At 45.9% G+C, this 24,268-nt stretch overlaps 1 protein-coding gene and 2 pseudogenes across 2 annotated transcripts; all 3 read left to right on the top strand.

The window, feature by feature from the left end:
- Window positions 1-2,395: 2,395 nt before the first annotated feature.
- On the top strand, window positions 2,396-10,680 carry LOC134483842 (uncharacterized). Of its 2 annotated transcripts, none has more exons than XM_063279653.1 (2): window positions 2,396-2,910; window positions 8,251-10,680. In XM_063279653.1, the coding sequence occupies exon 2, from the start codon at window positions 8,318-8,320 to the stop codon at window positions 10,061-10,063; it is 1,746 nt and encodes a 581-aa protein (XP_063135723.1). In that variant the 5' UTR covers window positions 2,396-2,910; window positions 8,251-8,317; the 3' UTR covers window positions 10,064-10,680. The 2 variants fall into 2 exon arrangements, with proteins under 2 accessions (XP_063135723.1, XP_063135724.1); XM_063279654.1 differs by having other exon boundaries at window positions 2,396-2,936.
- Window positions 19,166-19,684, top strand: Nerg-ps15 (EST221625 related pseudogene 15; annotated as a pseudogene).
- Window positions 20,653-20,961, top strand: Rcrg1-ps40 (Riken clone 5830469G19 related pseudogene 40; annotated as a pseudogene).

Below are 24,268 nucleotides of genomic sequence, written 5' to 3'. Positions count from 1 at the left end.
GGATATAGTGTATCATAGAAGTTAGAAAAATAGACAAATAGGGATAGGTTAGCAAATTTACTCAAACAAAATATTACATAGCTATATCTTACATTGGTAGAAATCCTTCTAATTGATACAAAATTGAAGTTGTAATCTTTACAATGGTATAGAATTCATTTGATACAAACTTAAGGTTTTCATTGCTATAATTTCCTATTGATTTAAAATGGAGATTAATATTGTTACTTTCATATAAGCATTGTTCCTATACAATACAGTTAAGAATACAAGTCTTAGACCCAGTTCTATAAGTGCTATTATACACTGTTTTTAGTTGACTAATCAATACAAGTTAAAGGCCAGATAGCAAAGTCATGGTTCCGAGTCAATTAAGGGTGTTTTTGAGATTCTTCAATTACAAATGGCCAACAGTAGTCAATGCTTAACAGTTCAGAAATGCTTTGTGTAGAAAGATAATCTTCAAAGGTGTCAAAAGTCCGCCGAAGGGGTTGGGGATTTAGCTCAGTGGTAGAGCACTTGCCTAGCAAGTGCAAGGCCCTGGGTTAGGTCCCCAGCTCCAGAAAACAAAACAAAACAAAACAAAACAAAACAAAACAAAACAAAACAAAACAAAACAAAAAAACCCCAAAAACAGAACCTGGATTCTCAGGAGCCATGTGGTGTGTCCTCCTAGGTTCTGGTGCCCTCTTCTGGCATGCAGACATATAGGAATCAGAGAGAGCCCACATAGTAAGAAAAGTCCACAGAATATGATGTTCATACACTTTTTTTATTAAAAATCATTTGACTAGGGACCTGTCTGCTCCTCACAGCACCCCTTCTTGGACTCTAAGAAGTAATTGAACACCAATGGAGTTGCTCCAATTGTGGCAAGACAGCCACTAGGTAAGAATTGCCTCAATTCATCTACAGACAAAATACTGTCCAGAAAAAGGACAAATTATGCAGAATAGTTGGCTGATAATCTCTGCCAAGACAGTGTAATCAGCCCTTCAAAATTATAGAGGTCTGACAGATGATCCTGGGCCGGAAGGCTGAAGACTGATGGCTCCAACGTTATGAGGAATGATGATCAGCGGTCTCTGTTTTGTGCTTCTCATATTTTCAGATATCATTAATCATTCTTGGATTTCTGAAGGATTTGAAGACTTGTAGTCTTATAGCCAACCCAAGCTGTTTAGCATTGAGAAGGATAATATAGATTTGAAAGGGTGGTTTTCAGATAACATACAATCTAAAACCAGGAAATAAGTCAGGTGTAGAATCATCTTTTAGGATAGATGGCAAGGTGCTTTAATTAATTGACAAAATTGATGAACTGGGTGTTAAGTGTATCTTATATTTCATAAATTGTACATAATAATAGTTTTACCCAATTTATATTTGAGGAAAAGAGCCTTTTAACTGGACAAAAAGGGCAAATGTTGTGGTTTGCCCTGAGTTGTTTGTATTTTGATGCTAATTCTGCTGCCCCAACAAGGGCTGTTTAGTCATATAGTTGACTCTCTTATCAGAACCTTCTCCCCATTTTAACTTGTAAAATAGAGGTGTGAGTCAGTGATTGGGCAGGGGAAGGCAAGGTGGAGCAGAAGAGTTGAAAGAAAGGGGTGGGGGTTTTATGGGAGAGGAGGAGGTGGAAGGAAGATGGAGCTGATGCAGGTGGGCTGGAGAAGCCGCAAGTTAAAAGGGATCTCATAGCCAGGAGAACAGTGAAGTGTAGTGGTAAATCTTCCCAATCTAGGCATGAGCTTGTATTCATATTAATCGAGTTGTGTTTTCTTTGCAAAGGCTTATATGGATTGGAGAGGTTTCGGCAACATATATCTGTATTCATTTTACTCTTTATGGTTTTACTGATGTGTACTGTGTGCCTATCACATGTGTGTGGATATCCCTTGGAAGTCAGAAAAGAATGTTGGTTTCCCTGGAGCTAGAGTTACAGGCAGGCAGTTATATTCCATGCAAAGGTGGGTTCTGGGAATCGAACTCGTGTTCTCTGGAAAAGCAGCAAATCCTCTTAACCGCTGAACTGTCTCTCCAGTATAAAAAGAGGTGTTGGGGCAGGGGTATAAACAAAATACCAGATAAACCAAAGTTTAAATGTATAGAAACCTATTTTATACTGTGGCACACTCCTGTTACATATATAAACAAGCAGGCAAGACACTCATTCATGTAAAACAAAATAAATCTAAAAATTAAATAAAAAAGAGCTTGAGCATCAGTATATAATGCTGCCCTCAGAAGTCACTGATCTGTAACTCTGAATCCCACTGCCATGTGTGTGACATCTCCCTATGGCTCATTTGGCAGGGAGTCCTTCCTCCACCCCCACCCTGAGCTCCAGAGACAGCATAGACTAGTGCCCTTGCTCTTAGTTGGGTGTCCACTGTAGGGAGCGGTGCGACAGCTGTATGATAATGAGGTGAATCTGGCGCCCTCCTAACAACAGTACTGAGCATGCGTGGAGTTTTGCACCTGACGTCAGTCTGGCTGGGGCGGTACTATGCTAAATGGGAGTTCATGCCTCGCCAATCTCTGGAGGACAAGTAGCTGGGATGGCAGTGGGGTGACTCGTGCCCCACCAATCCCTGAAAGAAGATTAGCATACTGTTGTGTATATAAGCCGAGCGGCTTTGCCGCTCGGCGCGGTAACACTTAAAGCTGTAACACTTGGAGCTGTAACACTTGGAGCTGTAACACTTAGGGCTGGCTGCCGCCGCCTCCCTGTATCAACAAAGAAGGTCTCCTGCAGTAAAGGCTGTTGAGAAGAATCCAACCGTGTTGCGTCTTCCTTGCCGGACGAGGTGGGCGCGACAAAGTGGTGGCCCGTACGGGGAACGAGGATATCCTCGTGGATCTCAGAACTCTTCAGCTTCAGGAGGAGCGACGTCGGAAAAGTTCCCGGTAAGGGACCATAAAGTTCTCTGGAGGTGAGCAGAGACGATGGAAGCCTTGGGTTAGAGGCTAAAAGGTCTGCGGTCTGCAGCGATGTTGTTTCAAGTTGATCCTTTGTGGGCAGGTTTTATAATTTTGTTTCTTTTCGTCTTTGTGTTGTGTGTTTGCTTTCTTTTGAATTGCCACCGTCCCGGACGGGAGTGCACTTGCTTGGAGTAGCCAACAGGTGCCAGGCTACCGAGTTGGGTATAAACAAACAGGCCAGCTTGCTAAAAAACCGCTTGCAAATAAGTTCATTGAGTATGGGAAGCTCACATTCCAGCCCACTCCTGACAGCTCTCCAGGAGCTCCTTAATCGGCGTAAGCTCAAAGTTGAAAGGAAAATCCTGTCAAGTTTTCTTGATGAATGCGATCGTTGTGCTCCGTGGTTTATAGTGTCAGGATCTCTTACCTTGCGAGCATGGGACAAATTGGGAAGGGATCTAGATAAAGAAGCCACAGAGGGCAAGCTTAGACCCGGATCAAAGCCTCTTTGGCGAATAGTCCGTGCTTGTTTAGAGGATAAGCGATGTGAGGAAGTCGTTAGAACAGGTCAGAGAATCCTTGCAGAGCATCAAGAAAGTATGTCAGAGGGAGAAAAGGTCCCAAAGAAAGAAAGGAAAAGAAAAGGAGACAAAAGGAACAGAGAGAAGGCAGAGATAAAAAAAGGAGATAATCAGGACCAGGAAATAGATAAGATATATCCCTCCTTAAAAGCCTTGACTTTAGAAATGTCAGATGAGTCAGAGCTTAGTGAGGATGGTGAGGCTGACCTTGAAGAAGAGGCTGCTCAGTATGAGGGGGAGAGATGTGATCCGGACTGGCCACACGCTAACACCACGTGGCAAGGAGGCAGACAATTAGGCAAAAAGGTAGTTATACCAACCGCACCTCCGTACAACCCTCAACATAAAAGCATGGCGAGGCCTGCAAAAGGTACTTCCTTTTGCCCAGAGGTATGGAGAGAAATGGGATTAAGTTTCCCAGTATTTTTGGACGCCAATGGGCAACGATATCATGAACCCGTTGACTTTAAGACTATAAAGCAATTGGCAGAATCGGTTAGAACTTATGGGGTCAGTGCAGCTTTTGTTGTGGCTCAAGTTGAGGCTCTTGCTAGGTATTGCCTCACCCCTGGGGATTGGGGGAGTCTGGCTAAGGCCTGCCTCTCCTCAGGTCAATACTTGGATTGGAAATCTTATCTTTTTGAACATGCTAATGCTCAGGCCGCCATTAATCTGGCCTCAGGAGCAGACCCTCAGAGACATTGGGATGCTGACATGCTATTGGGTCTAGGGAGATTCGCTCTGGACCAGACCGGTTATCCAGAGCAAGTTTATAGCCAAATTAATGGAGTAGCCATCAAGGCATGGAAAGCACTGCCTAATAGGGGCGCGGTCTCCGGGAACCTCACCAAGGTTCTGCAAGGACCTACAGAGCCGTTTTCAGACTTTGTGGCCCGCATGGTAGAGGCCGCTACCAAGATCTTTGGAGACCCTGATACAGCCATGCCACTCATTAAACAGCTGGTATATGAGCAATGTACAAAAGAATGTAGGAATGCCATAACACCATACAAACATAAAGGTTTAGAGATTTGGATGAAAGTCTGCAGGGAACTGGGAGGACCATTGACTAATGCTGGTCTAGCGGCAGCTGTGGTACAATTAGGGAAAACCACTACCACGGATACCTGTTTCCAATGTGGCCGTAAAGGGCATTATCGAAAACAGTGCCCTGAAAGGAGTAAGGGGAAAATTAGCAATAGATCCAAGCAGCCTGGACTATGTCCACGATGTAAGAAGGGAAACCATTGGGCAAATGAGTGTCGATCTGTGAAAGACTTGGATGGCCGACCCCTAGTGACAGGATATGGTGGTACACAGCCAAAAAACGGACAACGGGGCCCACGTCCCCAGGGCCCTCAAATATATGGGGCTCTGCAGGGCGACAGACAAGGACAGGACAATCAGAGGCCTTGGCCTTTCCTTCGCCACCCGAAGGACCGAGGAGAGCCGTTAAAGGCTCCGCAGGACTGGACCTCCACTCCACCACCAGACTCGTACTGACCCCCCAAATGGGAGTGCAGCCTGTAGATACAGATTTTAGAGGACCCCTCCCTAAAGATACAGTTGGGCTTTTGTTGGGATGCTCCTCCTCTGCCCTGGACGGTTTGCAGATTGTGCCCGGAGTAATTGATCCTGATTATTTAGGTACAGTAAAAGTGCTGGTAGCCTCCCCCCAGGGTGTCACTGCCATTTCCCCTGGAGACAGAATCGCTCAAATGCTGCTTCTGCCCAGCTTACATAAGCGCTTTCCTGCTGAAAATAGGATTAGAAGGGATAGGGGCTTGGGATCTACAGGTTCCCGATTTGCCTTTATCTCATTGGAACTGAGTGATCGTCCAATGTTAACATTGACTGTGGAGGGACGTTCATTCCTTGGTCTATTGGATACTGGAGCAGATCGTAGTATTATCTCTGCTCATGACTGGCCACCCAGATGGCCTACACAAACATCGTCTCAGGCCCTATGTGGTTTAGGGTACGAAATGGCTCCTTTAATGAGCTCAAAAGAATTGACGTGGAGAGATACAGAAGGGAGATCAGGAAAGATCACTCCTTATGTTATAGACATTCCAGTAACGCTGTGGGGCAGAGATGTTTTGGTAGAGCTGGACATGAGACTGACAAATGATTACTCCCCACAAGTCCAGGATATGATGGCAAAAATGGGTTATGTGCCTAGAAAGGGTCTGGGAAAGAACTTACAAGGACGAGTTGACCCAGTACTGTCAGAACAAAAACATGACAGGACGGGTCTGGGTTTTTCCTAGGGGCCGTTGAGGGGGGAATACCCATTGCATGGAAAACAGAGGAGCCTTTATGGGTTCCTCAATGGCCTCTATCCTCTGAAAAATTAATTGCTGCTGCCGAATTAGTATTCGAACAATTACAATTAGGACATATTCAACCATCCAGATCACCTTGGAATACGCCCATATTTGTTATTAAGAAAAAGTCAGGAAAATGGCGGTTATTACATGATCTAAGAGCTATTAATTCTCAAATGCAAATAATGGGTCCCCTACAGAAAGGTATACCATTACTCTCCAGCATTCCTGCTGAATGGCCTATTATTATTATTGATATTAAAGATTGCTTTTTTTCTATCCCTCTTGCTCCACAAGATAGTGTGCGATTTGCATTTACTTTGCCATCTATGAATAATGAGGAACCTGATAAGCGCTATCAGTGGGTGGTCTTACCTCAAGGTATGGCAAATAGTCCTACTATGTGTCAACTTTATGTAGGACAGGCCCTACGGCCTGTACGTGACCAATTCCCAAAATTAAGAATGATTCATTTCATGGATGATATCTTGCTTTCTGCTAAAGATCATGGCACCCTGGAAGTAGCTTATGCGAAAGTGGTTAAGGCACTTGAAAGCAACCAATTGTTCATAGCACCTGAAAAAGTCCAAATGGGCCAAATGGGAGAATACTTAGGAACAAAAATCACTCCTCATAGTATTTCTCCTCAAAAAATTGAATTACGAAAAGACCATTTAAAAACATTAAATGACTTTCAAAAATTACTAGGAAGCATAAATTGGATTCGACCCTATATTAAAATGCCCAATGTAGATTTACAACCACTTTATGAGATCCTGAAAGGGGATTCTCAGCTTACTTCACCCCGTGTTTTAACCAAGGAAGCACGATTATCCTTGAGGAAAGTAGAAGAAAGACTAGAAAAGGCAATACTAAAAAGGTACAAGGAAGAGGAAGATCTGCTTTTGTGTATACTGAGAACTTTTCGTCAACCTACAGGAGTATTATGGCAACAAGGTCCACTTCTTTGGATTTATCCCCATATTTCTCCTAATAAAACCCTTGAATATTACCCTTCTGCTGTTGCACAGCTAGCTATATTAGGCGTTAAATCTTGCATTCAGCATTTTGGTATTTCACCAAAGAAAATTATTATACCATATACAACTGCTCAGGTAGAAACATTGTGTGCATTGATAGATGATTGGGCCATATTGCGCTGTAGTTTTGATGGAGAGTTTGACAATCATTATCCTAAGGATCCGTTGCTACAATTTTTTACTGAACATCCAGTGATCTTTCCAAAGGTCACTGCCTCAGAGCCTTTGTCTGGAGCGTTAGATATTTATACAGATGGCTCCAAAACAGGTGTAGGTGCCTATATGGTTGATTCTCAAGAACCAGTATTAATTCAATATAGTCCAGGTACCCCCCAAATTACAGAATGTAAAATTGTATTGGAAGTTTTCAAAAGATTTCATGATTCTTTTAATTTAATTTCTGACTCTGCTTATGTGGTTAGTGCGGTGCGCTCACTTGAAATTGCAGGGCCAATTCGGTCGACTAGTACTGTATGTCAAATTCTTTTAGAATTACAAAATTTGATTTGGGCCAGAAAAAATAAATTTTTCATACAACATATTCGAGCCCATACTAATTTGCCTGGTCCCATGACCAGTAATAACGCCCTGGTGGATGCTAGTACTCGTAGAGAGTTTATTTTTCATGCTGCTCCGGTTGACCTTGCTAGAGAATTTCATCAAAAGTTTCATGTACCTGCCTTTACTCTTCAACAAAAATTTAAAATCTCTAGAGCTGCAGCTCGTGATGTGGTGTTAAGTTGCCAGAATTGTGTTCAATTTCACCACCCTCCTCATGTAGGGATTAACCCTCGTGGTCTGATCCCGCTAAAACTTTGGCAGATGGATGTCACACACATATCTCAATTTGGAAATTTAAAATATGCTCATGTTTCTGTTGATACATGTTCTGGTATTATACATGCTACTCTGATGACTGGTGAAAAGGCTCGTAATGCCATTAGCCATTGCTTAGAGGCATGGGCAGCCTGGGGAAAGCCTGATAGTCTCAAGACGGACAACGGGCCTGCCTACACTGCAAAGTCCTTTCAGGCATTTTGCCAGACAATGCAGGTCAAACATACTACAGGATTGCCATACAATCCCCAAGGTCAAGGAATTGTTGAAAGAGTACATCGTACCTTAAAAGAGCTGATAAAAAAACAAAAAGAGGGAATTGCCAGCAGCCGAACACCAAAAGAACAACTTTCTTTAGCTCTTTTTACTCTAAATTTCTTAGTTTTGGATGCGCATGGCCGCTGTGCTGCGGATCGCCATGCTGCTACTACACCTATAACTAATGCAGAAGTAAAGTGGAAGGATGTCTTAACTGATAAATGGTGTGGCCCAGATCCCGTGATCTCGAGATCTAGGGGAGCTGTTTGTGTTTTTCCGCAGAATCAAGAAAATCCAATTTGGGTACCTGAGCGCTTGACTCGAAAATTGCCTTCTGCTCTTCCTGAAGATGAGACTACGAACCCTACTATTGCTACTGGGAATGATAATACAGGTTAATTCGATCACCCTGTGGGCTATTGCCAGATCCTGGCCAGTACCCATGCCAGTCCATAGCAATTCTACTGTTTTACCAACCTTTTTCTCTACCTCCTGTTTGCGTGATGTTCCTTGTATAGTGCCAACTGGAGAAATGCCCCAACGGTATGCCGCCACTAACGTTTCTCTGTTGCATACCTTATGTTTTACCATTAAAGACTCTTCCCTGCCCTGTATTTGGTTACGTAGAGCCACGTTAGCTAATTGGTTGAATCCTATAAGTGACAGCACAATGAACACCGGGATCATCCTGGCTGCTTTGAGTCAAATTGCCCAGGGAGTCTCTTCACCCAGCGAGGACATGTCAGTCGATAGTTCTGCTGATCTGAACATTACAACACTAATTGTGATGCATAATTGTAGTGTTCCATCACGCCCAGGGCAAGGTAACTATGCACAGAATAGCTCTACCCGTCGTAGAGTCTTACCCGCTTGCCCCCCGAATCAAGAGTTTCCACCTAATTTTACCCCATGTCAGAGTCCATTCCATAGAACAAAACAATTCCTACCGGGATTTGAATTTTCCCCTCCTCTTGGCCATGTACAGTATGACTGGGGGGAGAATAAGACTGGCAAGCATAATCTCTGGCCTTGGTTTCAATGGGTGCTGTCCAATGAGCAAGGGGCATATACATCCCTGACCCCTTTTGCTAGGTTGATGGGTGAGAACTTCACGCTGTACAATGTTTCGGCTACAAGAAAAAAGGATACCAGGTTGACCAATATTCAATATAATAACCTCTTGGAACATAATACTGCCACTAGTACTTCAGTATGTGTTAGATCACCCTTTTTCTTTCTGATAAGCTCTAATGTCAGCAATGGTGTTTTAAATTGTAATAGCTCTGATGTAGTCTGCTATTTAGCTGAATGCTGGGATGGCAACAATGACACCGCAGTGATGGTCAAGATTCCCTCCTTTGTGCCAATCCCAGTAGAGGCAAACCCAGATAGTTTTCCTATTCTTAATTTGCTGAGAACCAAAAGAGATTTTGGAATTACGGCAGCCATAATTTCAGCCATCGTGCTGTCTGCTGCCGCAGCTACCACAGCTGCAATTGCTATGACCAATCAAATACAGACGGCTGAGACTGTCAATCAGATTGTAGAAAGAACTGCAATGGCGCTAGAGATACAAGAAGAATTTAATACTCATTTGGCATCTGGCCTTCTATTAGCCAATCAAAGGATAGATTTAGTTCAAGAACAAATTGAAGCACTGTATCATATGACACAGCTGTCTTGCGTTTCCTCCCTAAGAGGTTTATGCATTACTCCTTTGCAAGCCAACTTTTCTCAGCATTCTCAACAGAGCAAAGAAATCTCAAATTATCTGAAAGGAAACTGGTCCATGAAAGCAGAGCAACTATCCAGACAATTGCTGATGCAGATTGCTGTCCTCAACAGCACTAGGCTGGACCCCATCACAATTGAAGACTTTACCTCATGGATTACCAATGCTTTCTCCTTTTTTAAGGAGTGGGCGGGCATGTTTGCCTGGGGAGCTATTGTCCTCCTGGGATGCGGAGTATGTCTCTGGCTTATTGGCCGTTTAAAAAGAGAACATGCCAGACACAAAGCGGTTGTTTACCAGGCTATGACCGCCATTGACAATGGTGCTTCTCCCAATGTATGGCTGGCCTCTTTGAAAGATTAAGAGTTCGCCCTAGATCATTTTTGTCACAGTCATGTGGGGTCATTGTATCCAGGGACGGGCAACTTTCCTCGAGCTCGGACCAACCTAAGACACGGGGCCCGGTGGCGATAGGGTGACCCAACGACGGGTAAGGCCGAGTCATCGTCAGGAACGACCTAAGACAGGAGCAATGACAAGATTGACGTGACACCCAGATCTAGACCAGTCATTTTATTAAACAAAAAAGGGGGAGATGTAGGGAGCGGTGCGACAGCTGTATGATAATGAGGTGAATCTGGCGCCCTCCTAACAACAGTACTGAGCATGCGTGGAGTTTTGCACCTGACGTCAGTCTGGCTGGGGCGGTACTATGCTAAATGGGAGTTCATGCCTCGCCAATCTCTGGAGGACAAGTAGCTGGGATGGCAGTGGGGTGACTCGTGCCCCACCAATCCCTGAAAGAAGATTAGCATACTGTTGTGTATATAAGCCGAGCGGCTTTGCCGCTCGGCGCGGTAACACTTAAAGCTGTAACACTTGGAGCTGTAACACTTGGAGCTGTAACACTTAGGGCTGGCTGCCGCCGCCTCCCTGTATCAACAAAGAAGGTCTCCTGCAGTAAAGGCTGTTGAGAAGAATCCAACCGTGTTGCGTCTTCCTTGCCGGACGAGGTGGGCGCGACAGTCCACCACAGACAGATGCTAAGGTTCTACTAATGAAGACACCACACACTTTGAATACAGGACACCGGAAAAAAGAGAAGATCTGAAAGCTTTCTCCTGATATTTGGGGATTGGATCATGCAGTCTGTGATGTACCCCCTTGATGGGTACAGAATATGGTGGCATTATTGAGAGTTGGGGAATGAGAGGAAGTGATGTGTAGGCACAGAAAGGAAGCCACTGTGTCATCCCAGCTGTAGACCCTGAGAGTCGTAATGCTGGTCATCCAGGCGGGATCTGTCCACTAGTGTAATGCTGACCGTTCAGGAGGGATGTGTCTATTGCTTCAATAGCAGTATGATTGTCTAGTGATTTAGAAATGCATTCCTTAGGCTCAAGTATTTGAACACTTGGCCCCTAGTTGGTAGTACTGGGAGTCAGGACTTTTAGATTTCCGCCTTCCCTGAAGAAGTAAGCCACTGTGGGCAAGCTTTGAGAGTCTATAGCCTTGAGCCACTGTCGCGCCCACCTCGACCTGCAAGGAAGACGCAACACCATTGGATCCTTCTCAATCAGCCTTTATTGCAGGAACACCTAGTTGATGATACGGGGACCCCGGGGAACAAAGGCACTTGCCTTAAGTACAAAACAGACAGCATGGCTAAGGACTTGTCCTCGGGGGATTGGTGGAGTAAAGACATCTTATTAACATGCTTATCAATTATGACCTAGTAAAGATGTCAGAAGAAAGCTAAAGGTGGTAGTAAATACAAGCGACCACTAGATGTCAGTGCTATAGATAAATGCTCCCAACAAGCCACTTCCAGTCTGCTCTGTCCTTAGTGTTTGTTGGTGACTGAAGATTTGAGCTCTCAACTTTGCACTCTGGGTTCCGGAGGTTATGCCTCCCTCCCCCACTGGAACAATAAGAAGAATATTTCTTCCATAAGTCATTTTGGGTGGGAGAGGAGGAGGACAATGAGAGAGTGTGGGAAGGGAGGAAGGGAGGAAGGAAGGAAGGAAGGAAGGAAGGAAGGAAGGAAGGAAGGAAGGAAGGAAAGAAGGAAAGAAGGATTTTGAAGCTGTGAGGATAATCCAGCTGCAATCTGTCTACCCATTGATCACCAGGGTTGATTGATTCTGATGATCTGACTAGCTCTAAGTATGCCCATTTCTTCCTCACCTCTCCACAAGTGTGCATTTATCCCCAAGCTGCAGGCTCAGAGGACAGGTATGACCCTCCATGAATATAAGTGGGACAGTCTGTGGTCCCCTGCTAGAAATTCCAAACAGGCTCTCAGGAAAGATTCTTTTGTCTACAACATGAGGTGATGTCTGCCTATAATACTCTTTTCTGTTTATATTGTTTTCATAATTTCTAATTGTGTGTGCACACAAGACCAGGTGACCATAAAAGGTAAAGGTCTTGGATTCCAAGGAGCTGGATCTTTTTTTTTTTTTAAATTTACTTTAATATGTATACACTGTCACTGTCTCCAGACACACCAGAAGAGGGCATCAGATCCCATTACAGATGGTTGTGAGCCACCATGTGGTTGCTGGTAATTGAACTCAGGACCTCTGAGAGAGCAGTCAGAGCTCTTAACCACTGAGCCATCTCTCCGACCCGAGAAGTGTGTTCTTAACCACTGAGCCATCCCTCCTGTTCCTCTCTGTAATTTTCTGCCTTTGAGTCTCCCCTTCCCACCCTCCTTAGGTTTCCCCATTTCAACTTCTGCATTTAGATTTTACTGAAATTTGCAAAAGGTGTTAACTTTCTCTAAACGGATCTAGAAGATTCTCTTCTGTTTTTTGTTTTGTTTTGTTTCTCTTTCTCCTCCTGGACTCCAGAATAGAGTGTCCAGGAGGAATTGAGCTGTTCATCTGCCTCGGGCACTGCTTTGTTCTACAGTGAGCAGAATGGAGGAGGTGCTCGGTACACGTGGGTCTGTGTCTGCTGACATTTTGTGCATTAGATATTTGTCAGTTAGCACAGAGGGGAGGACTTTTCAGTCTGTAGAAGGAGCCTGTCTGCCCAGTGTCTGCAGCAAATCTGAGGGGACCCACAAGTAGCTGCATCTTAAAATAATTATCAGAGATAAACCTGTATCTGGAGTGAAATCCCAAGAGCAGGGGGCAAAAGAAATCTGAGGCACTTGTCTGGATCAATGTAACTTGATTCCCAGTTGGCTCCTCCCTCAGGGCTGGTCCTCACAGCAAGCAGTCTCCAGGCTCCTTCCTGGAGCCTACCTCAGAGACCAGAATCAGAGGTAGTTGGTGGACAGGGCTCTGGCCTGTGGAATGCCAGCCTAGAGGACCTCAACAAAGCCCAAGACCCTTGTCCTGTGGTGGAAGTGAGGGCTTAAGGGTCCAGTCCAGCAGGCACCCAGGCAGCCTGCCTTGGTGAGGGATGTGAGTGGTTCTTTGAGCCTGAGAGGCTACCAACCAGCAAAGTGGAGGACAAGAGAAAGCCAGATGAGAACCCCGGATGGCCTTATGAAGAGAAACAGGTGCCTTCCAGAACTGTCATTTTAAGTATCCAGAACAAACTATGTGGACAAGGTAGCAACAGGCTCAAGGAAGAAGGAGGCTATGCACTGGGAACCTCTGAGAGCCCCAGCAAAGTCTTTCACACTATGCAAGTTAGCAAGAGTGGTGAGGTTGGCCTGAGCTGTGAGCCACCCACTCCTGTCCAGAAATCTCTACTTTCCCTGGGGAAGATTCCAGAAGAGGCTCCTCTTGTCATGTAGCCCTTCATCTTTAATCCCAGCACTTGGGATGCAGACAAGCAGATCTCAGTGACTTCTGGCCTAGCTTGGTCTACACAGCAAGTTCCAGGAAATTGAGGACTACATAATAGAGAGACCCTGCCTCAAAAAAATTTTTTTTATCCTGATACTGGAAAATCTTCAATTCAAAAATTATACTTTGTAAATCTCAAACTTAACAGGGATAAGTATAGAAATTTTAATCCTATAAAGGTTACTATATTATTGTAAACTCTAGTTAACATATAAAATAATTTATCACCACATAAATGATCCAATGTATCATCTCTACTCGCACTAAGTACAAATGTGATTGATTTACAGAGACAAAGTTGCAGAGAGACCAGTTACATCTCCCAGATATAGTCTCTGTTTATGTTGTCAAAGCTAAGCCTGAAGAAAGTAACTGAAAACAAACTTCAACTTTGTTACACATAAAATAATGTTCAAAATTGGGTATATAAAATACTGATTGTGCAGGCTGGAATGTTGGCTCAGTGGTTAAGAGCACTGACTGTTCTTCCAGAGGTCCTGAGTTCAATTCCCAGCAACCATATTGTGACTCACAACCATGTGTAATAGGATCTGATGCCATCTTCTGGTGTGTCTGAAGAGAGAGACAGTATATGCACATACATTAGATGAATAAATAAATACATACATAAAAAATAAAAAAAATCTGGTTATGGCAGACACTGGGGGCACTCACTTTTAATCTCAGCAATTGGGAGGCAGGGGCAGGCAGATTTCTGATTTTGAGGCCAACCTGGTCTACAGAGCAAGTTCCACAAGATCCAGAGCTACACAGAGAAACTCTGTCTCCCAAAACAAAACAAAAAGAAACAAACACACACACACACACACACACACACACACACACACAAACTGGCTATGAGAAATTGAATGCTTGAGTAAACTGGGTTAGATTTGCAATACATTTGCATGGCAGGATGTCCCCGGCTCAATTGGTTCCCTTGGGTGGAGCACAGTCCAACCAGAGTAAGGTGTGTGCTACCCTCATTAAGGTTACATGGGGAAATAACACCCACCAGAAGCCTGCTGCTTCTACCTCTGACTGTAGAGATGTAACCAGAAAAACCCTCCTTATCTACAGGGAACATGAGTTACTCCTCCTGTCTCGACTGTCAGGGATGGCGATGGATTCCCTTGCCCTGTGGAAGAAATCAGAGTCTGCACCCACATCCTAAATGTCTCCAACAACAGAGATGCAGACATCAGTGATCTGCACTCAGTGCCTCCCAAACTGCCCTATGAGGATGCTGTGAACAGGGGAACCTTGTACAGAGCTGATCACCTGAGTGGGTCTGGGACTTGCATGTTAGTTCAGTTGGCCGCGCCATTGTCTGTGGCATTCAGTTCTTCCACTTAAAAGCTAATTCCAAGGTCCAGTACCTCAGCTGTCCTTGTTCCACATCAAAGCAAGCTTCCAGATGCTCTGCCCTCAAATCACAGCTTTGGAAAGATATTCGGGATGCAATCTTATAAAAAGTGATGCAGGGGGACTTTACTTCTCTCTTTCTCTAACTTAATGTATTTATTGATTATTTGGAAATTTCACATGATGCACCCCAATCCCATTCACTTCCCAATGTTCCCAGTGGACCTCCCCCAACCTTTATGACCTCCCAGGAAACAAAAAAAAAAGAAAAAAGAAAAAAAGAAAGAAAGAGAGAAAGAAAGAAAGAAAGAAAGAAAGAAAGAAAGAAAGAAAGAAAGGAAGGAAGAAAGAAAGAAAACAAAGCCTAATCTAACTGTGTTGCCCAAATATGCTGCACTGGAGCCCGGTGAAACTCCCAGTGGCCATCCCCCTTAAAGATGGTTCCTTCCTCACCCCACAGCTGACAGAAGACATCCAATGGGTAGAAATATATGTCAGCATTCTTGTCACATTGTTTTTAAACTTTTTTTCAATGGCTTCCCGTCCACATTCTTTTTCCTTTTCTCTCTCTCTTTTTTTTTGAGGGGGGTGATAAGGGAGAGGTTGTCACAGAAGCCTTCCATGTCTCTCATTCTCTGCTAAGAGCCTTGCAGTCATCCCTACCTTGGCCTTTATAGTCAGCAGCTGGCACTTTGCACTTCCAGGCAGTTTCTGGCATTCACCACAGGGTCGCCCTCAGCAGCAGGTATTCAGGACTTCCATGGGACCCTGAGGGCACTGGTTGTACAGTCCACACTGATCTGCAGAAATCAACCTTGCCCTGAATCTGTAGATTTGCATGAGGGTGCCCCCCTGTTCCTCCCTTTGCTGGTTGCCGCCCTGGTTCCCTACACAGAAACGCTCTGGAGAGTGCAGGATCTGGAGGGAATCTGACTCTGCAGGGAAGCTTTCCTGCAAGGCCCACTAGACCCTCTGCCATTCTCCAAGGAAGTGTCACGCCCTGCGTCCTGCTCCCCTACTGGTCGGCTGAGTACTGCAACTGAGTCCTGGGAGGAAGTTGGGATCTCTCAGCTTAAGTTCCCCAGGCTCAAACTTGCTGTGGTACTTCCTCACAGCCAAGTGCCTACCGGACTGCAGGAAACAAGGTTACTGGAAGTCAGCTACTTGGAGGATCGGCAGCTCCCGCGCGCTTCCACAGAGACTCGGAGAATAGGAGAGTGGAGCCCACCCCCCCACCCCCCCCAGCACATCCTCACCCCCTCATCCTACCTGGAGCAGGAGGGGCCAGAGTACTGAGAGCTGAAGCTGTGGAGAGCAGAGAATGAGGAACTGACTTTCCAGTGAACCTCAAGATCCTGCTTGGTTACTACAACCAGTCCTTTATAAGTCAGGAGCACGCATTTTGGACTCCACACGGTTTCCAGCTCCACATGGACCAAAGCCTGTCAGTCCATCATTTGCTTTTGCTTTCTCCCCTGGACGCCCAGCTCTGTTCCTTCTCTTTCCTTCCGATTGTGAGAGTTGACAGTTTAAAAGCTTCATTCCGTGGACCTGCCCTTCGCGAGGATTTCCAGGAACACTTCGGGCTCTGCAGGCTCCTCTGCTGTCACCATGGGTCTCTCAGGTTCCACGGAGCTGCTCCACCGACTGCAGGCAGGAGATGGCTTCAGTCACAGCCATGTTTCAGGATCTGCTCCTGGATCTGGTTCTGCAGCCATGGCTCCTCCCCCTGATCTAGCAGCTCATAGATGGAGGAGATTTTGGGGTGGACCGAGTTGAAGCACTGGATGTGGGCGCGGATGACACCCCAAATAGTCAGCTCACTGCCCTGTCTGATCTTCCTCTATTTCTCTTTTAATTTGTCAGAGAGACGATGGTTCCTTTACAGACTTCTGTGTGCTTCATCCTTATGTATGAGTCTGATGCAGACAAGTTGCTAGTAACAGTTTCCTTACCCCACTACAGCACTCTCCTACAGGATCCGGCCAGTTGTACAACTGCATTTAATCTTCTAACGTTATATTTAATTTCTTATTGATTTGTATTAATCTTGATGTAAATTTTTCTTATTAATTTGTCTCTAATGTTTTCCAAGCGGGTCTACAGTTAGTACCCCTGACTTAAGTTCCTTATCTTTACCATCTCTTAGGTTCCCTTGTGGCCCCCTGGATGGGCCCCCTTTTGAGGTACAGGTACTTATTCCTCTTCTGCATACTCAGTCTTGTCTTCTTGAAGAGTTACAGTGTTCCTCAGCCCCTGACTGGTGATCTCTGCAAGGGAGCCATATACATAAGATAATGAAAACTATGCTGAGGGCCATCAAGGGAGGCACTGCTATTGCACCTGAGGACCTGGGTTTGATCCCAGGGATCAACAGGAAGGAAGAAGTGGGCCTCTTGAAACTCCTTCTGAGGCTGTCACAAGCACTTGGTGGAATACATGCACACACCCTCACTATAAAGTAATTTTACACGGAACACACAAACAACAACAAAAACAGGACAAGCAAACAAGCAAACAAAACTCACTAGGTTGTGCTCCAAATGTCCTTTATGACTATTCTGGGATAAAGAGTGGTGTGACCACATCCCCATCAGCCCTCCCCTACCAACCCACCCCACCCCATCCACTGTACTAACAGTCATGAGTAGTGTGGGCACAGAAAGGAGTCTGGCTGTAGCTGAGTGAAAAGGGCAAAGGAGACCTCAGAAGGATGGCTTGTGGCAAGACACTATCCCCAGGAATGAGCCCACAGCCTCTCCACCCCAGGCCAACCTGACAACAGTCTGTCCTGTTAGCCATACCCTCTCTGCCCTGCAGTTCTCTTGACTATTGATTGACTATTGGTGAGGAGGACTTGGGACTGAGAACAGAAAAATCTGCAGGCCCAGAGGGACTTCCCCAACTGTGCCCTACATGGGTTTCCTTGCCCACAATAAACCTTTTTCTTCAATAGCTTATTCTGTCTGTTTGCCCACTGGAGCTTTCTCTGCTGCTCTTGGGTTACCCTTGAGTTTTTTCCTCAGTAGTTCTTCTGACAGGTAGAGGAAATTTACCTGATCAAGACTTTTTAAAGATGGTGTCAGTATTAGGTTTACTTTAAACTCTAGAGTCAATATCTTGAGGCTAAAACTGTGAGATTTTTTGTTTTGGAAATTCCTTGAAAGTTTTGTGAGGGTGCACACACAGCACAGTGGCAGCAGGACAGTGGTTTCTGTAGTGAGGGGATGTGACTTCTCCATGCTGATTTAAGTCACCTCCTACTTATCTGGAACCAGGACAGAAAGAAGGTTAAAAGGAGCAGTAAATGCATCCACTCCCCTCTATGTGGATCAACAGAGCCTCTCTCCAATGTATCTGTTAAGCACCTGCACACACCAGGACAAGACTCACATCAGAGACTGGGTTTGTGTCAAGAAGAGAAACTATGTGTCCTTTTAGGGGCTCAGACAACACCACCCACCTCCAGCTTTTGGTCCACCTATTATTTTCTGACAGTAATGACCACAGAGAGAATGTCCCTGGCTAGGAGGTGCGACCACACCCTGCCCACCCATCACCCATCAACCACACCCATCTATTCTAACAGGCAAGAGGAGTGCGGGCATGGAAGTCAGTCTGGTGAGTGATGCCAACTGAGAAATGCCCGATTCCCTGCTTAAACTCCAGCACTCCACACGTGTTTCTCATGATGTCCCTGTTTAACTGCAGTGCAGGTAGCTCTTGGTGCTGGGATCCCAGGCAGTTGGGCAGCACAAAGCTTCAGGAGCTCAGCTGCTTTAGAGGATTTCCAGGCTACTGGGAGCAGCTCTGGGAGCTTGATAAATACAGGGGAGAAAGGGGATCACCAGAAGCGAGGGAGGATTAAAAACAGGACCCTAACTTGTGTGCTTATGAGAGGAAGGCAGGAACACAAAGTATAGAAAGTGGAGAGTGGGAGAGTCAGACTAGGAAAGAAACAGATTTGGGCATGACTCAACCACTCTTCTACTGGTCACTCTGCTCCCCTCCACTATGTCCCCCTACTCTGCTCTCCTTCACTCTGCCACCTCCACTCTGCTCCCCTCCACTCTGCCCCACCAAATCTCCTTCCCTCCACTCTCATTCCCTCCACTCTCATTCCCTCCACTCTGCCCCTCTACTCCCCTGCCCTGCACTCTCCTGCCCACCACTCTGTGGCCTACTCTCTGCCCTCCAGTCCTTCTCTTTGCCTCCCTTCTATTTCTTCTTTTTGTCCAACACCCCTACCCCCAACACACACACAAACAGAACTGCCAGCACATTCAGATGTTTTCAGAATTTATTCTGTATTTTCTGGATATGGAGTAGAGGACAAGGACCATGTCTCTGATAAAAAATGAGGGTTCCCTAGCCAGGCATCTTCACATACATGTTTAATCCTGGCACTCAGGATGCATAGGCAGGTGGCTCTGAATTTGAGGCCAGCCTGATCTACCCAGGAAATTCCAGGACAGCCAGGGAGTAAAACCCTGTTTTGAGACCCAAACCTTGCCCCCTACCCCCACTGCTTGATCACCCCTGACAGAGTTTTGCATTCAGCCCAGCAGTCATCTGCAGCCTCTGATGGTTTTGTCCAGAGCTGCTGGGGAATCTGTGGAGATCATTTAGTCTCTGTGTTCATCAGGAGGGCTGGTGTGCCCTTGGCTTGGATCCTCTTCTGGCAGCCTCAGTGGTTCCAGCTCACGGGATGATCCTGGTTTTCCAATTCTCCCCTGAAAATCAGGAAGAAATTTCCATATTGTAAACCATGAACATTTCCTGTTTCTAACACAGTTATCCCAATTTTCCTACTACGTTTTGAAGGATTTTTCTACAAAGCTGTGGGTAGAAGAAAAAAATAAAGATTTGAGGTGTGTGGAGGTTTGCCTGTAACCATGAGAGAGTGAACAGGCTCACCAGGAAAGCAGGGGGAGGCAACAGAGAAGCTGACAGTGAAACCTGTTCAGTCAGGGACAGGGAGTCCGGCCACATGGAAAGGCAGAAATTGACCTTCAGAAAATCCAGCAGGATTGAAGAAATTATTTACTCAGGTCAATGTTAAATGTAGACTGTGCTGGTCAGAATTGATCTCCCACTTGACAGTATCCAGAGTAGCCTAGGGAAGTAGCCTGCAGGCACACCTGGAGGAATTATCAAGAGTGAGTTACGCAGAATGGAGAGATGGCTCAGAGGATAACAGCACTGTCTGCTCTTCCAGAGGTACTCAGTTCAATTCCCAGCACTGACATGGTGGCTCAGGACCGACCATCTGTAATGGGATCCCATGCCCTCCTCTGGTGTGCAGGAAGACAGTGTACTCATACACATAAAATAAACATGCTCATATCTGCATTGCTCTCTATATGCTGGTTAGGTTGGGTGAAAGATAAGACTAGAGCCTGAGATTGGGCAGTGGGAAAGGAAGGCGGGCTGACAGTTTTAGAGATGGGACAGAGAGAGAGAGAGAGAAGACACAGGGATGAGACAAGATGGGGGAAGAAGGATCCACTTGACTTGAAGTAGCCACAGGTAGTGATGAATATTACAGAAGAAGAATAGAATAATATAGCACATTTGCCCCATCCAGGAGTGCAGCTGTTGTTTATATCAAGTGAGTTTTGTGGTCTTTGAGTGATCATTCTTGAGGTTGAGTAATTACTGATATAAATCTGACTGATAAATTCCAAGCCTCTAGAGTTTTGAATTTACTGGGTTCTGGGGATTGGTGACAGCTAGCCACAGGGGGCACATGGCTGGGACCATAAAAGCCATTCAGAGGCTTCCTATCATCAGCTCCAAAACTAAGAATGTCAGGATCAGAAAACAAAGTTCTGATAATGTGAGTTCTTCTGTAGTCTTAGTCTCCTCTTGGGAACTAACAAGGCTGAACTTCTCTCATGTCCTGTCTGAAACTGCTCAGTAATGCAAAGAATTAAAGACGTACCAGCAATAGCGACTCCAAACCGAAGCATTCGCTGAATGCCTACGGTGATGGTAGATTAGTCACTTTATTTTTGAGACAAATCCAAGGACAGAAGTAAACTGTGGCACATCTTTATCGATATTTATGGCCATTTCTTAGGTGCTTTCGCTGTCGAGCTGGGGACTGGGCATTGATAGCTGATAGAGGAAGGAGAGAGGAAATGCCTCTATCCACAGCCAGGTCAGCAGGACTTCCGAACAGTCAATACTGAAAACCCACATCCTGCCACACGGGGTCGGGGTGGCAGGGCAAAGCCTGAGGCCACTCCACCTCAAGAGGAGACTCCAGGGCTCCAGCGCAAGGGGCGGCTCTGATCCAGGAGTCCCGCCGCTGGCAAAGCTGCCCGGACTGGCACTGAGTCCCCCTCCTGCCCTTGCCCTGCTGCCCCTGCTACCCGCATTGCAAGCTTGTTCTGCCTCGCCCCATACATGGTGGCTGCTGCTTACACAGCCGCTTCCAGAGGGACAACACTTACAGATTTGGCAGATCGCAAATGCTGCCGCGCGCCTGTTTGTTAATTCTTACATGCAACACGTAGGCATAAAATTAATCTTAAAATACAAAAATATATTATATATTTGAAAATAAGAAGAAGAGGGGCCTGGGCCCCTCTCATAGTTTTGTAAGGTCTCATTTCTAAGACTTACAGTGACAAAATGATGAAAAATATCCTTCACATACCTTCACATACTGTCCTCAGTGCGCCCCTCTCCCTTTCCTTTTCTCCCTTAGACGTGAAAGACAAGCTAAGAGGGCTACCTACCCAGCACAGCCAGAGGGCTGCAGCTCCCAACACTCCTGTGCCAGCCACAATGGCTGCAGTCTCCCAAAGCCTAGAACTGGAGAAAGACCAAAGAAGTCTCAGCCTGAAGGGAGAAACATCCTAAGGGCAGAAAGAAAAATCAAGAGTTAGGACAGCATCCCTTGCTTCACAGAGAAGGAAGTTCTTAAAGCCAAGGCAGAGTCCAGGGAAGGAAGGAAGGAGCAGGCGTCTGCCTTACCAGAGGGACAATGGAGGCCACCATGATCACTCGGTATCATGCCCATTGCATAGACCTCCCCACAAGGACTTTCATGCAGCACTTTGCAGTTGAAAACTAAAGACTTGGCTTTTAAAATAGACAGGAGGTATGAGGGACCCTGCATGATTGATCTTAGAGGACCACCCACAATACTCAGGGTGCCCATGGTGTCTTCTGTATAGGAAGTGAGGGTCCTGCAATGAGGCTCAGATCCCCAGGACAAGAAAAGGACAGGGTATGAGAGCTGAGCCCTGCTAGTCAAGGGAGATTGCAGAAAAGAAATGCTGACCTCCACTAGGAAAACTTCATTTGAGGTCATGGCTGTATGGGACTTTGACCTGTCTCCTCCCCAAACTGTCTTTTCATGGCTTTCCCACCTGATGTAGATCCTAGGTCTTCTTACCAAGAGTAAGAGGCTCTGGTTCATGGTGAACACTAGATCTTCTAACCTGCTCTAGAAGAACTCTAGAAAATAGGTCCTGGGGATCCCTGCAGATCACTTGCCTTGTGCTGCACCACATGCTGTCTGTGACTGACTGTTTAGTGACTGATGTGACTCCAGCAAGCTTGATTTGTCAGTCTTATTAAAATATGTGAGTTGGTGCAGGCCAATCACAGTGACTGCTGATGAATTAGCATACAAATATTCAAGAGCTCATTGGTTGGTCACCAGGTTTCCCACAAAGCTCTTTAACCTCTTCTGCTTCTTCCTCTAACTTTATGGTTTGTGATTCTAATATAGAAAGTGCTGGAGGCTCAGGGGCTTCTGCAAACTTTCCCTTGCTCACTGAGTTGAGCTAGGGGTGGCATCCCTGGTGCTGAGTTGGGCAGGCATGCCACATTCTCCAGGGCATGACAATTTGTGTGACTCTCACCTCCAATCATGAGAACTCATGTAACCCGAGATCATCTTAGAATAGCTTCAACCAACAGTCATTTTTACTGTGATTGACTAATTAAACCTTATGGTTAAGTCAGGTGTCCTTGGTAAACATAGATCTTGGTCTCAGGTGATTGAAGGAAAACTCCTGCAGCTCTAGAAGAAAACATATATAAGCTGGAAGACAAGTTTAGTGGCTTAGTTGAGAAAGCATTTGCTACCAATGCTATCCCTGAGACCAACACAGTGAAAGGAGAGAACCAGGTTTGGCAATTTCCCTCTGAATTCCACATCTGTGCTGCAGTCAGATGATGGCTGGGAACACATTCAAAAAGACAGACAGACAGACACGCACATACACTCATACACACAAATGCATACAGGAATGCATGTATGTACACGGGCACATGCTCATACAGTAATGTAATAAAATGTAAAAGCCAGAGTTTGGGGTCTTATGGTAGGAAGGGAAAGAAGAAGAGGAAAGAGGAAGGAGATGAAGAAATAAGATTTTCCTGTAGGTCTCTTCTCAATTCCAGGTTAAGAAAGGTGTGGGGAGAGGGCTACTTGCCAGTGCTCTCTCCAGCAACACAGGGTCTGGACAAGTCTGCTATTGAGGTCTGGGATGGAGTAGACATAGCAGGCTCTTCCCCATCTCCCTAGTTTCACACCCCACCCCAGTGAACTCCTTCTGTACTGGCACTCATGACAAGTTGGCTATTATCACCCCTATTGGATAGTGAGATCCTGAAAAAGCAGCCAGCTTGTTTAAGGGCACTGGTTATATAGTCTGCACAGATCCCGAGGAATCAAACCTGCCCTGCATCTCAAGATCTGCCTAACTGGTGGCTGCCCTGGTTCCTAACCAGTATAGCACCTGTGAGTACAAGCACGGAGGGGGAGGAAAATGGCCTCTGCAGAGAAGAGGGGGAGTGGCTACTGGGGAAGCCACGCCCCTGCGTTTCTGACCACACCACCTGACACTTTTCTACCCCTGGTTCTTGGAAGGCTAGGGGGACAACAACTATTTTGTGAGCTTCCACAGGGACACAGTGATTTGAACCGCGGGCTTCTTAGCTACATCAGGAGTTGCCTGAGTACTGGGAGCTGCAGAGAAAGAGAGCCAAGGGCCCAGAGCAGACTTTCCTACTGGACCAGAAGACCCTGCTTGGCTACTGACACCAGCCCTTTGTAGTCAGCAGCTCAGCAGCAGGAAATTGCAGTTTCTGGCTTAGCGTGGACCAGAGCATCACAGTCCTTAGTTTTTTCATTCGACCCTGGACACCCAGCTCTGTTCCTCCATCTCTCCTTCCAATTTTGTGAGTTCGCTGTGCAAAGGCGTCTTTCCCTGGACATTCCGGTCTCAGGTATTTCCAGAAACGCTCGGTCTCTGCAGACTTCTCTCCTGCCCCCACATCAAGGGAGCCTCCATGGGTGTCTTGGGCTCCTGCTCTGCAGGCTGCAGGTGGGAGGCGGCTTCAGTCACAGCCATGCTTCAGGACCTGTTCCTGG

The sequence above is a fragment of the Rattus norvegicus genome, chromosome 20 (assembly GCF_036323735.1).
Source record: "Rattus norvegicus strain BN/NHsdMcwi chromosome 20, GRCr8, whole genome shotgun sequence".
NCBI classification, from domain to species: Eukaryota; Metazoa; Chordata; class Mammalia; order Rodentia; family Muridae; genus Rattus; species Rattus norvegicus.
This window is presented reverse-complemented; position numbering and strand designations above follow the sequence as displayed.